Source organism: Oryctolagus cuniculus, chromosome 11 (genome assembly GCF_964237555.1).
Source record: "Oryctolagus cuniculus chromosome 11, mOryCun1.1, whole genome shotgun sequence".
Taxonomy (NCBI): Eukaryota; Metazoa; Chordata; class Mammalia; order Lagomorpha; family Leporidae; genus Oryctolagus; species Oryctolagus cuniculus.
In genome coordinates, this window is record NC_091442.1 from 72,908,911 (window position 1) to 72,921,594 (window position 12,684).

Below are 12,684 nucleotides of genomic sequence, written 5' to 3' on the forward strand. Positions count from 1 at the left end.
TCCAGGCTCCTGGCTTCCACCTGGTCCAGCCCTGGCCATTGTGGTCATATGGTGAGCGAAGCAGCAGATGGAGTATTTCTTTGTCTCCCACTCTGTCATTCTGCTTTTCAAATATAAAATAAACCTTAGAAAATTATATTGTTGACTTGCATATCACTGTTTGGAATCCAGATTCTCTGTAATGAAAGAGAGCCAAAATAATTTCCTGGACTTCTCTATGCATTTCCAATAACATTGTTAATAGACAACAAAATCCATTATCCTAGAATCGTTTGTAAATTGGATAGCATGGAAAAGAAAAGTGCAGACTTTTAGAGAATGAAGTTGAGTATTCTTCCCTACTTGGAATTGCCTATTTTTCTTAACTTTTGGTGGGGAGGGGATAGGAGTAAGACTTCAGTTTCCCAAAGCCAAGCAAAAGAGAATACTGAAGAAATGGGAAGGTGAGTTTGTTTTTTTTTTTTTTAAGATATTTATTTATTTATTTGACAGGTAGAGTTACAGTGAGAGAGAGAGACAGAGAGGTCTTCCTTCCGTTGGTTCACCCCGCAAATGGCTGCTGCGGCCGGCGCTGTGCCGATCTGAAGCCAGGAGCCAGGTCCTTCCTCCTGGTTTCCCATGCGGGTGCAGGGCCCAAGCACTTGGGCCATCCTCCACTGCCTTCCCGGGCCATAGCAGAGAGCTGGACTGGAAGAGGAGCAACTGGGACTAGAACCCGGTGCCCATATGGGATACCAGCACCACAGGCGGAGGATTAGCCAAGTGAGCCACAGCGTCAGGCCCGGGAAGGTGAGTTTAAGAAGAGGGTTGGTAGGCCTTTGTGATTGCTGTCTTCCCACATCTGAAGTAGAGTCATCTGTCCTTACAAGTACCTTTATGCTAACAACATAGGGCAGAATAAATGCCAAATAAATATTTTTCTGTGAATATCACAGCAAGCTAGATTTTGATTTCAATAAGTACTGCTTCATAATTTCATAAAAATCTAAAAATCATGTGTATTAGGACTTTTCCATCATGGACATGTCCCAACAAAAGTAAGGTAAGCTGTTAGACCTTTCAGTTGATTCCCTTCATGAACAGGATAGGGTTTCCTTCCTCCATAAAATCATTTAGTGACTTGTTAACATCTAGTTGTTAGCCATATTTATTTCTAATTTGTCTAGCTTGAGTATCTAACCAGCCACTAGAAACCTAAGTACTACACAACCTGCTTGTCTTATGTAAAATAGTACTATGCTGTACGACTGAAAAAGAGCTATTTTTAAGCCTGGGTGGTGTTTGTGTGTGTGTGTTTTAAGATTGATTTATTTGAAAGGCAGAGTTAGGGAGAGACATCTTCCATCCGCAGGTTCACACCCCCAATTGGCTGCTGCAACAGCCAGAGCTGGGATGGTTCAAAGCCAGGAGCCAGGAGCTGCTTCCAGGTCTCAAGGGGGTGCAGGGGCCCAAAGCATTGGGCCATCTGCTGCTGCTTTCCCAGGCACATTAGCAGGGACCTGGATTAGAAGTGGAGCATCTGGGACATGAACTGGTGTCCATATAGGATGCGGGTGCCACAGCGCAGGCTCCCAGAGCTATTTTAAGACATGTGATTCAGAGTAAAATTAAACAGACGGATGAAATTAAGTCTTTAACTTCATCATCTAATCGCTGTACCCTTCATAGGTTTCACTATAGGGATTTTGATTTGAGGATGTAAACACACTTAAATCCATTTGTAAAGCTTTTGGCATTACCTACACTTCTGTTTTTTACTTTAATACAGAAATTTCTTAAGAGGTAGCATAGTAGAAAAATAATGAACCTTATAACAGGACTAAGTATGTGTGAAGCCTTGAAAAAATTAATCTCTGAATTTTGTTCCTTCTTAATGTTGGAAGATTAAATTAGGACATTTGTAAATAACGTAGTTTATAATGTGTGCTCAGAGGTGTAGGTCCATTTCTCCCAAGACAGGTGCTCTCCCTGTTAACCATAATGCTAAGAATTCCAGAATCATTTGAAAAGATTTTTTAACTTCATTAGATACTGTCACATAGCAATACTAAAATTTTTGAAGGACATGACAAGAACAAGATCAAATTGGAAGTAGATCCTAGAAGGTTGAGGAGATTTTAGTCCAACCCTTTCCTGTGGAAGAAGAGGAAACAATGTAACATGAATTGTTTCCTTCTTGTCAAACTATTCACTATTAAAAGGGATCAATGTCCCCCTGGCTTCTATCCCTTTTACCATATAGATGTTTGTGTATCTCTTACAGAATTTCACTTCAGTAATGGGAAAGAGTAACAGGTGGTGAGGATTTAGGAACTCCAGGAAGTCCTACTAGTATGATACTGACAACCCACTAGTAGGAAGTGATCATCTGTGTTTTGTGTTTTCCTCTATTGAAAACATAAAGTCTGTATACAAACATAAATTTGAACTAGTACTATTTCAAACAAAATGCAAAGTCTGGGAGCTTCTTCATTAATGTTGAGTTCAGCGATAATTAAGATCCCTTCCTGTTGTAATAAATGATTATAAATACCTAGAAGTATAATAAGTAATGTTTCCAGTAATAATTACATGCTTAGTATACATGAACTTTTGGGCAGGAAAAAATAATAATCCAAAACAATGGTAGTCACAAAGGAAATTCATTTGAACTTAAAATTGCTGGCTTTGGCCTAGCCCAGCCCAGGCCTTTCAGGCTGTCTAGGGAGTGAACCAGTGGATGGACGAATATATATATAATGTATATATATGGTGAATATATATAATATTCACAATACAGCATGGCAAGAAAGTTAATTTCTTGTTATCAGTGAACTAAACTTTGGTAAAGTTGAAAGTGTAACTTTCAGTTTGAAGACCAAATAAAAAGGAAAGTCCATTTTCTGTAACATTAACAAAACGTACAATTTTTTGCTAAACCAAAAAAAAATTTCTAGTGTAGATACTTTCATTATGTTTATTCTTACCTAATTATCCAAGGTGCGAGTGTTTAAAACTTAACACAAAGAATGAATTTAATGAAAAAGTCTATAATATTAATTTTCTCACTTTTGTATTTTAGCCATCTAAGTATTTAAAATTTTATTATCAAAAAAATTCAAAATGTGCCAAGTTTTAAAGTTTATAAAAGCTCTCCTTACACTTTTTCAGACTCTTCATAAAACTATATGTACATATTAAATTGTGTTTTCCAACTGTTAACATCTGCCACAGGGTTTTTTTAAGAATATTGATCATGAAAATAAATTATAAATGAGAGTGGCTTTAATGTCTGTGTTTGTATCGATTTTATTTTCCTTTTAGGTGGGATTTCATCAAGCTGTGAGTCTCCTGAAAAAGGCTGCAGACAGTGATGTCCGTCAAATGTCAGTCTGGTTCGAGTGTTTTTGGTGTTATATTGTAACTGGTGGAACAGCATTCAGAGAATTAGCTGCTTTTTCTTTGCCCTCCAGGGATCAGCAGGTGCTCAGCAGCCTCAGGAGCTCAGCACTTCTGAGGTCTCTGGGGTTCTACCACCATTCTGACCAGAGAATCAATGGTGACCCACTCTGAAATTGAGGGGTGGACATAGCCAGTCGTGCTTGAATGTGGGAAGACAGCCTCACTTCAAGTAAATGAAACTGGGGCCAGCATTGTGGCACAGCAGGTTAAGCTGCTGTCTGGGATGCCAGCCTCCCATATGGGAGCTAGTTCCAGTCCCGCCTGCTCCACTTTTGATCCAGCTCCCTGCTACAGCACCTGGGAAAGCAGAAGAGGATGCCCAGTGCTTGGGCCCCTGTACCCATGCAGGAGACCTGGAAGAAGTTCCCAGCTCCTGGCTTCGGCCTAGCCCAGCCCAGGCCTTTCAGGCTATCTAGGGAGTGAACCAGTGGATGGACAATCTTTCTCCCTCTCTCGCTCTCTCTTTTTTTTAAAGATTTATTTACTTGAAAGTCAGAGTTACACACAGAGAGAAGGAAAGCAGAGAGAGAGAGAGAGAGAGAGAGAGAGAGAGAGAGAGGTCTTCCATCCGCTGGTTCACTCCTCAGATGGCCGCAATGGCCGGAGCTGTGCCAATCCGAAGCCAGGAGCCAAGAGCTTCTTCTGGGTCTCCCACGGGGGTGCAGGGGCCCAGGGACTTGGGCCATCTTTGCTGATCTGCTGCTGCTTTCCCAGGCCATAGCAGAGCTGGATCGGAAGTGGAGCAGCCAGGACTAGAACTGGAGCCCATATGAGAAGTTGGCACTGTCAAAGGCGGCTTTATCCCTTATGCCACACCGCTGGCCCCTTTTCCTCCCTCTCTCTCTAACCCTTTCAAAAAAACTTTTTAAGTAAAGGAAACTAATAAGCACTCAGTTCCATTAAGGGTAAAATAAATTGATCACATTTGTGAAATCTTTTGATATGTTTGAGAAGTGAACTAATTTAAAATAGGAGGAAAGTAAATGTTTAAAGAACAGAAGGCCGGGTAGCACTCGTTTCTTCAAATAATTGTAAAGAAATGATTACATGCCAAACTACAAACAAATTGATTCAATGGTTCTAAAGAACTTACGTTAAACTGCAAATGAATTTTCTGATTTTCTGATGTTCCTAGTCTTGGAAGAGCATCTGAGAAGAATTTTGAGACAGAACACTTTAAGCTCTGAAATCACTGAAAACTCAATAATACTCCTTCAAGTAGTTCTAGGCCCCTCCCCCATCCATGAGCAAGAATGGGAATGAATTCCTGGCTCAGGTTCCGCCCCTGTGCAACCCCAGCTGCAATAGCTGCCTGGAGTCTGTGAGGGGGCTTTGCTTTGCTGCCGCAGGGTGAAGCCTGTGACCACGGGGTAAGCTGTTCTAACTAGCAACTCACTTTGCTTTCAGCTACTGAAATTACGCACATTGGTCTCGCACCAACAGAAAAGGCTGGGAATGATGGCAGTCACTGGGTAAAAACGGGACGGTAGCAAAGTACAAAGCGTCTTCCTCAGTTCGACGTTTTCCTAACCCAGTCATCTTCTTGAAAAACAAAAAAACAAACGAAAGAAAACAAAAAGCAGGGTCTCCCAGCAACTCAAGTTGATGTGTCCACTGCTTGGAAATCCGCATTGCCTCTCACATAAAGACAGAAAGGAACGGTACTTGAGCAGAACCGCAGGCGAAAGGTACGCGATACCAGTTAAGCAACATCTGAAGCCCAGGACAGAGAAGACAAGAGCCCCACGTCTTCATCAGGAGCACAATTTAGTTTTTGCTCATCTGGGACTTGCAAAACACAACAAAAAAAAATACACTTATGTATGCTTTGCCACGAAGTGAGCATCTTGATGATAATTTCAAGATGTAGTAGTAGTCAAGTTTGATAGAAGTACGGTTTGAGAAAAGGCAATGTTGGAACAAAAACAAGGACTTGAGCCTGACGGTGCACCGGCGGGGTGGGGGTGCAGGGAGCCGCGGGAAGAGCTGGGAGAGCACAGAGCCCGGAGGAGCGGTACCTGGCCCAGGCGGGTGTGCGCAGCGATCCTGGGAAGCTCATGAGGAACCGCGGGCCACTGCAGGGCCCCCGGGCGGCGAGGCTCCCGAGCGGGGAAACCGCCGAAGGGGTCTGTCCTCGGGAGCTGCGAAGCCAGGGGGCGGTGCTGATCGGGGCAGCGGCGTCTCTTCGCCTGCCCGCCTCACGCCCCGTTTCCTTCGGACCCTCTTCAGCCAGCCCCAGCCAGGAGGACAAATCTCACGAGGCGGACCCTGCTGCCGCGAGGTTCGGTCGAGGCCCCGGAAGCAAGTTTCGCCCGTCTCGCCGGCGCCCCGCGCGATGCCTCCACAGCAGACTCCACCTGCCTGCGTCTGTGCCGGTCCGATCTCGCCGTCCGCGCCGGGGATGCGGGCCTGCGCCGAATGCCGGGACGGAGCGGTGCCCGCGCTCGCAGGGACCCGGGGGGCGGCAGCGTGGGCGCAGCCGGGCCACACTCCTCGCCGCGCCGCCAGCCCCTGCCCTCCCTAGCCAGGACCTCCGCTCGCCCGTGGGCTTCCACGTCGGTGCGCTCGGCCCGGCCACCCCTGCCCGCTTCCCCGGGCGCCAGCTGCCAGGCGACCGGCCAATCCGCGTGTGCAGTTCAAGATTCCCGCCGCTCCACTGGCTCTTCCCCCTTCCCCTCTGTTTTCCCATTTTTTTTTCTTTTAAACTTTCACCCCGGTTAAGCTGTTTTGATCCCAAATCCTCAACTCGGACATCTCTCCGGCGGGATTCAGCGCGGCCTCGGAACACCCGCCGTCGCCGTCCCCGGTGCGCGCTCGCCCCCTCGCCCGCCGGGGACGCACCGGGGCGGGGCGGGGCGGGGCCCGAGGGCTCCGGGCGGCGGCGGCGGCGGAGGGGCGGAGCAGCCTCCCGCACCGGGGGGAGCCCTGGGGCTCGCCCCTGCCCAGCCGTTCGGACCGTGGCGGCCGCTGCCCGGCGGGTGCGCGCAGCAGCGGCCAGCGGGCCATGGAGACCGGGAGACGCTCGGCGGGAGGAGGCGGGGTGGGGGAGGCGGGGAGAGCGCGGGCGTGGAGGCTGGCAGGGGGCGCTGGAGGCTGGAGCGGTCCGTGCGCTCCCCGCGCCCGAGGGTGCAGGCGGCTCTGAAGCGGCGGCTGCTCCGCCGAGCCGGCGCGGCGGCTGGGGGCGCGCGGGGCGGGGGGGGGGGGCTGCCGCCGCCGCCGCCGCCGCCGGGGGCGTCGCCGGGCTCGGCCCCTTTGTTCTCGCGCGCTCCCCCTCGCCGCCCACTCCCCTGCTGTCGCGCGGCGGCGGCGGCGGCGGCGGCTCCTCCCGCCCGAGGCAGTCGGGCTGGGCGCCGGGGGCGGGAGGGGGCGGGGGGAGCGCGCCAGCCGCCGAGAGTGGGGGGCGATGGCGAAGCTCCGGGTGGCTTACGAGTACACGGAAGCCGAGGACAAGAGCATCCGGCTCGGCTTGTTTCTCATCATCTCGGGCGTCGTGTCGCTCTTCATCTTCGGCTTCTGCTGGCTCAGTCCCGCGCTGCAGGATCTGCAAGCCACGGCGGCCAACTGCACGGTGCTGTCGGTGCAGCAGATCGGCGAGGTGTTCGAGTGCACGTTCACCTGTGGCGCCGACTGCAGGGGCACCTCGCAGTACCCCTGCGTCCAGGTCTACGTGAACAACTCCGAGTCCAACTCCAGGGCGCTGCTGCACAGCGACGAGCACCAGCTCCTGACCAACCCCAAGGTAAGGACGCCCCGCGCGAACGACGCCTGCCGCCTGCGGGGCTCCGGAGGGTGGGTGGCGGCCTCGGCGTTGGAGCGCCCGCGCGGGGTGGGAGGAGACCGCGCGTCACACCGCAGGCTGACCTCAAACCCGGAGCCCCCGGCGCGGGGCCCTCCTGCAGGTGCGTTCGTGCTCCGCGGCGCGCCCTCCGCACCTGTCTTGCCGGTTCTGGGGTTTTGAGGCCTCGCGCCCAGAGCGGGTCCGGCGTCCACGCCACGGGCTTAGGAGACAGGCGGGGAGCCGAGAAAGTTAACTTTTCCCTCCGTCGACAGCCAGTGGGTTAGCGGGGACGCGCCGCCGCCGCCGGCGCCCTGGCCGTTCCTGGGCAATGACCTCCTGGGAGGGTCGCGGGCGTCGGTCCACCCCCTGGGAAGTTGTTAGCGGATAACTGGCTTTGTTCCACTCTGCGGGCAGTTTTAACCGGGGGTCCATTCGGGGGTGGACAAACGACCTGAGATCAAAGGCGGAATTCTGCGTAGGTGCACTCCGGCGGCTACACGCAGCCCCTAACGGGCCTGAAATCGACTCTCAGACGGGTTCATAGAGAGACCCTAGTGTGCGGGGCATTTACTGGGAGCGCTCTGGAGAATCGGGAAACACCGAAAGTAGAAAACCTGCGGTGACATTGCCCGATAGCCCTCCCCTGACAAGTTGCCTTCTCACGAGCCAGAACAGAAGAGAAAGAAATGAGACCTGGTTCGGACTCGCGGCGTGGAGAGCAGAGAGGGAGACTCAGAAAGCTGTTCCCGGTGGAGAAGAATGTGAAAAGCCGCTTATAAAAAGCAGCGTCCTCAGCCTGTGAACTAATTGAGCTTTGTAGCGCACCTGCTTCTGCAAAGGTTTCCTTTCGTCTTCCCTCTGCTCGCTTCCTGCTGTCTGTGTTGAGTATCAAAGTCAGGGGTGCCTCTTTGTAAAAGTTGTCGACAGCTTTCCTCTTTATGAGTGCTGTGCTTGAGGGAAACAGCCCTAAGGGAGATGAATCCTGTGTTTGCAGGAAAACTTTCTACTGAATGTCAATATTTGTATTAATCCAAAGGACTTAGCCGAAAGGAAAAAAATTCTGTATTATTATTATTATTATTAAAAATAAGCTTTCTGTAGTTCTGCAGCAAAACTCGTGGGTTTGTCTCCTCAATAGTGAATTCTTGAAATTGGAAAGTCAAAAACTTTTTAAAAATATGACACATCTTGGTAAAAAAAAATGTTCTTGCTAACAACTGAGGATTCATTCACCCTAGAAATGTAGGTAATGCTCATAGACTAGCGGGGAGTAGAGGAGTAAGACTTTAGAGTGCAGATGTGAAGATGCAGCAGGGTCTGCAAGCCGGTCTGCCTCACGCTCGGGAATTTCAAAAGCAATCTCAGGGTGTTCGAGACATTGCATTTCCAGGGTGCAATGAGTAATATCAAAGAGAAGTCCCCCGAGGTAGTCATGAGGTAGACATTCTACGATAGTTCATCACTGAGGAGTTATGATAGTTGGGGAAGTATTGCTAAATATTTCAAGACAGTGGCTCAGGCACTCGTCAGTAGAATATTAATATGCAGATAAATGGCTAATATCTAACCAAGACCTTGACAGAGTAGAATTTCCCACCAGAAGACGGCGGCACGATTTCCAGGCCGTTTTGCAGGATCTGGCAGAAGTCGTGAATTAGAATTACTGCAACACTGATCTTTAAATCCCTTCTAAGTGGTCACTGTGCGCTGTGTAATACTAAGATATTCTCCCCTGCCTGCCCTCACCACCAGCGCACCCCAAGATAAGGTTTGTCTTCCCAGTGCCAGTCCAGATCTTGGCTAACAGCTGTTTTAGAAGAAGTACCTGAATAAAATAACACCCGATAGAATATTCAAGCATGGACAGAAGTGGAGAAAGATGTATTTAGGAGCCATAAAGTGATGGACAGCATCCCAGGCAACCACGGTCTCCTCTGCCAAACCTGTGTGTGTCTCTCTCTCCAGATGATGATTATGTTTCCTGCTTTGACTGATTAAATGCTCATTTGGAAATTCTCTTAAGCAATATGGTGATGGAAAAATTGGATGTAACCAAAATATTGTGCCAGAATCAAGTGCATAGGCAGTGCTCTTGCCGTTAGACAATGCCCATATCCCAGTCCTGTTGCATTTTTGCTGCCTGCATGTTTTTTGGTTTTGTTTTTGCTTTACCTTAAATGTTTATTGGTAGCGTAGGTTTCTCACCCATTGTCTTGAATCCCAAGCACCTTCAACCCTCTCTTCTTCATGACCCACCAGAACAAGCAACCATTTAGAAAATCACTTTTTAGAAGAACAGAACAAGGACTTTTCCCTCTCCTCTGAGTTTGCTGCATTAATCACAGTAGAAAGCATGGAAGGGGAAAGAATATTACACATATACACCTTCTTAGGCCATAGAGTGCTAAAGAAGATACCGTGAATACGTTTCATCTTTGACTAACAACTTCTCAAAAAACTCTTTTACTCCTATTTGATTTATGTGATTGTGTGTTGACTCTTGTCCTTATTGTCTAAAGTAACCACTGTATCTGCTCCTAGTTTTTAAGTCAGCTGATTAACCCCAGGGAGATGGCCTGCTCTGGGAATTGGCCATTCCAAAATCTGAATTTGGGGCCAACTCCCTTTTCGCTCCTACTCCCAGCACCTCTCTTGATGACTCACACTTGTGCTTGCTAATACCCCTGCTGCTCAGCTATGGCTGCACATTAGAATCACCTGAGAAAGTTTTTGCTTAAACATCTATTTGAAAGGCAGAGAGACAGAGATCTTCTATTTGATGGTTCAATCCCCAAATACCCCCAACAGCCAGGGCTGTGCCAGGCCAAAGCCAGGAGCCCAGAACACAGTCTGGGTCTGTTACATGTGTGGAACGGATCCAAGTCCTTAAGCCATCATCTGCTGCCTTACCAGACTACACAGTAGAAGGAAGCTGGTTTGGAAGTGGAGGAGGGACTCAATCCTAGGCACTCTGAAATGGGATGTGAGTGGACCAAGCAGTGGCTTAACCTGCTGTACCACGAACCCTCCCCGTCCTGAGAAACTTCCAAAAGGAATTTTTAAAAAAGATTTATTTACGCCGGCACACCGGGTTCTAGTCCCGGTCGGGGCGCCGGATTCTGTCCTGGTTGCCCCTCTTCCAGGCCAGCCCTCTGCTGTGGCCAGGGAGTGCAGTGGAGGATGGCCCAGGTGCTTGGGCCCTGCACCCCATGGGAGACCAGGAAAAGCCGCGGCGGCCATTGGAGGGTGAACCAACGGCAAAGCAAGACCTTTCTCTCTGTCTCTCTCTCTCACTGTCCACTCTGCCTGTCAAAAAAAAAAAAAAAAAAAAAAAAAAAAGATTTATTTATCTGAAAAGCAGAGTTACAGAGAGGCAGAGGCAGAGGCAGAGAGAGGGAGAGGGAGGTCTTCCATCCGATGGTTCACTCCCTGGATGGCTGCAATGACCAGAGCTAAGCTGATCCAAAGCCAGGAGAAAGAAGCTTCTTCTGGGTCTCCCACACAGGTGCAGGGGCCCAAGGACTTGGCCTATCCTCCACTGCTTTCCTAGGCCACAGCAGAGAGCGTGATTGGAAGTGGAGCAGCCGGGATCCGAACTGGCATCCATATGGAATGACATCACTGCAGACAGTGGCTTTACCCACTTCACCACAGTACCAGCCCCCCAAAAGGAATTTTATGCCTGGGCCCAACACCCAGAGATTCTAATTTGGTCTTGGGTGGGACCTGGGCATTGGTATTCTTTCAAAGTTCTCCCAGTGATTCTAAAGTGTAGAGTTGAAAATCACTGTCTTAGAAAATGTACTCATCTAATACCCAAGAGGAGCAACATCTGAACCAAAAAGGTTTCACTATGATTAATATTTATGTTTTCAAGTTAAAAGGTGTTATGGGTATATATGTGTGTGCTTCAAGAAATTTCTGAAAAGTAGAATTAAAAGATATTTATTTTGGTACCAAAAATTTGAAGTTCTGCAGAAGAGGGGCTGGCATTGTGGCACAGCTGGTTAAGCTTGTTAAACTGTTGTTGGAGTTGTGGTTGCTCCACTTCCAATCCAGTTGCCTGCTAATGTGCCTGGAAAGCAGCGGAAGATGGCTTACATGCTAGGGCCCCTGCCACCCACATGGGAGACCTGGATGGATTTCCAGGTTCCTGGCTTTGTCCTGGCGCAGCCATTGCAGCCATTTGGGAAGTAAACCATTAGATGGGTGATGTCTCTGTCTCTTCCTCTCTCTGTAACTCTGCCCTTCAAATAAACAAACACATCTTTTTATAGAGATATGCATCATGAAAAAACTATGCATGTATTTCAACTTTTTTTTGTACCAAAATAAATATCTTTTAATTCCACTTTCCATAGACTTGTTGAAATTCCCTTATAGGGAGTTTGTGTCAAAAGAGAGCTAAGAGAAATTCTGAAGGAAAATAATTGTTTGAAGTTAGTGTAGAAAAGCTGGGTGGTTTAAATGAAATGAACTCAAAGACTTTCAGACATGTGTCTTTGCATCCCTCTGTATATCAGATAGCAAAGAGGAGATGAATTTTTAGAACCACCCTCTTGTACATGGGTCAAGAGAGAGTGAATGATTAGAGAATAATATGTTTTATTTTCATTTGTAGTTTCCTTCCTCTGATAATAAAAACTTAGCAGCAAAGGATAGAAGTCTGTTTCTAAGAAACCAGTATTCTAAAAATGAGAGGAATGCATGGAAAAGAAGAAAAACTTAGGTGGGACCAGAGAGGGCTCTAGGCCTTAAGTCTGTCCTCTGAACCTGGATGTCCCTAACTACTGGGCCTCGTGGCTTGCAGGCGGCTTCTTGGTATCTGTCACATCCCACTGGGGTCCCCTATCCCAGTAGACAGTGTGGCCTGCTGGGGATAATTTCTGAACTTCTTCACTGAAGTAAGTATTCAAGCTGATACACTTCACACTCTACGGAGGACCATCCTATCAGATCTGCAGCATCGAAGGTTAAAGTGAATTGGGACCACTCCTTTAACTTCGTGCTTTCTTCTCCATGCACAAAGTGGCTTTCCTAGGTTACTTTTCTTGTCATGTTGTAAAATAATATTTAATATGTCCATAAAATTCAGTGGAGCAAGTGCTTTCTTAGCATCTATTGTAACCACAGGCTTCGGCAGGGAAAGGAGCACAAAGTAGAGTTGGTTTATTTAACAGATGCAAGGAGTCTTCCAATAATTCATGGAAATGCGTGCTATGAAGAAACTATGCTTGAATTCCGTGGTTTTGCCCCCATACCGTATTGGACTTCCTGGGGTCAAGTCCTAGTTCCGCTTCTGATTCTAGCTCCCTGCTAATGTGTACCCTGGGAGGCAGCGGTGATGGTTCAAGTACTTCAGTCCTGCCACCCCCATGAGAGACCTCAGTTGAATTCCCGGTTCCTAACTTTGGCCTGGGCAATCCCTGGCTGTTGCAGGCATTTGGGGAATGAATTAGTAAATG

The 12,684-nt window shown here is 48.3% G+C and overlaps 1 protein-coding gene across 2 annotated transcripts in view; it reads left to right on the forward strand.

Annotated features, from left to right (window-relative positions):
* The first annotated feature begins 5,356 nt into the window (after positions 1–5,356).
* The window catches only part of KCNMB4 (potassium calcium-activated channel subfamily M regulatory beta subunit 4), an 80,060-nt gene continuing 72,732 nt past the window's right edge, over positions 5,357–12,684 (forward strand). The window contains exon 1 of one of the 2 annotated variants that reach the window (XR_011380162.1): positions 5,357–7,180. Coding sequence is in view for 1 of the 2 variants with exons in the window: in XM_002711330.5 (XP_002711376.1) it covers positions 6,845–7,180 (336 nt within the window). In the remaining variant the exon portion in view is untranslated. The remainder of the gene's footprint in view (positions 7,181–12,684) is intronic. The other variant, XM_002711330.5, reaches the window with a different exon arrangement.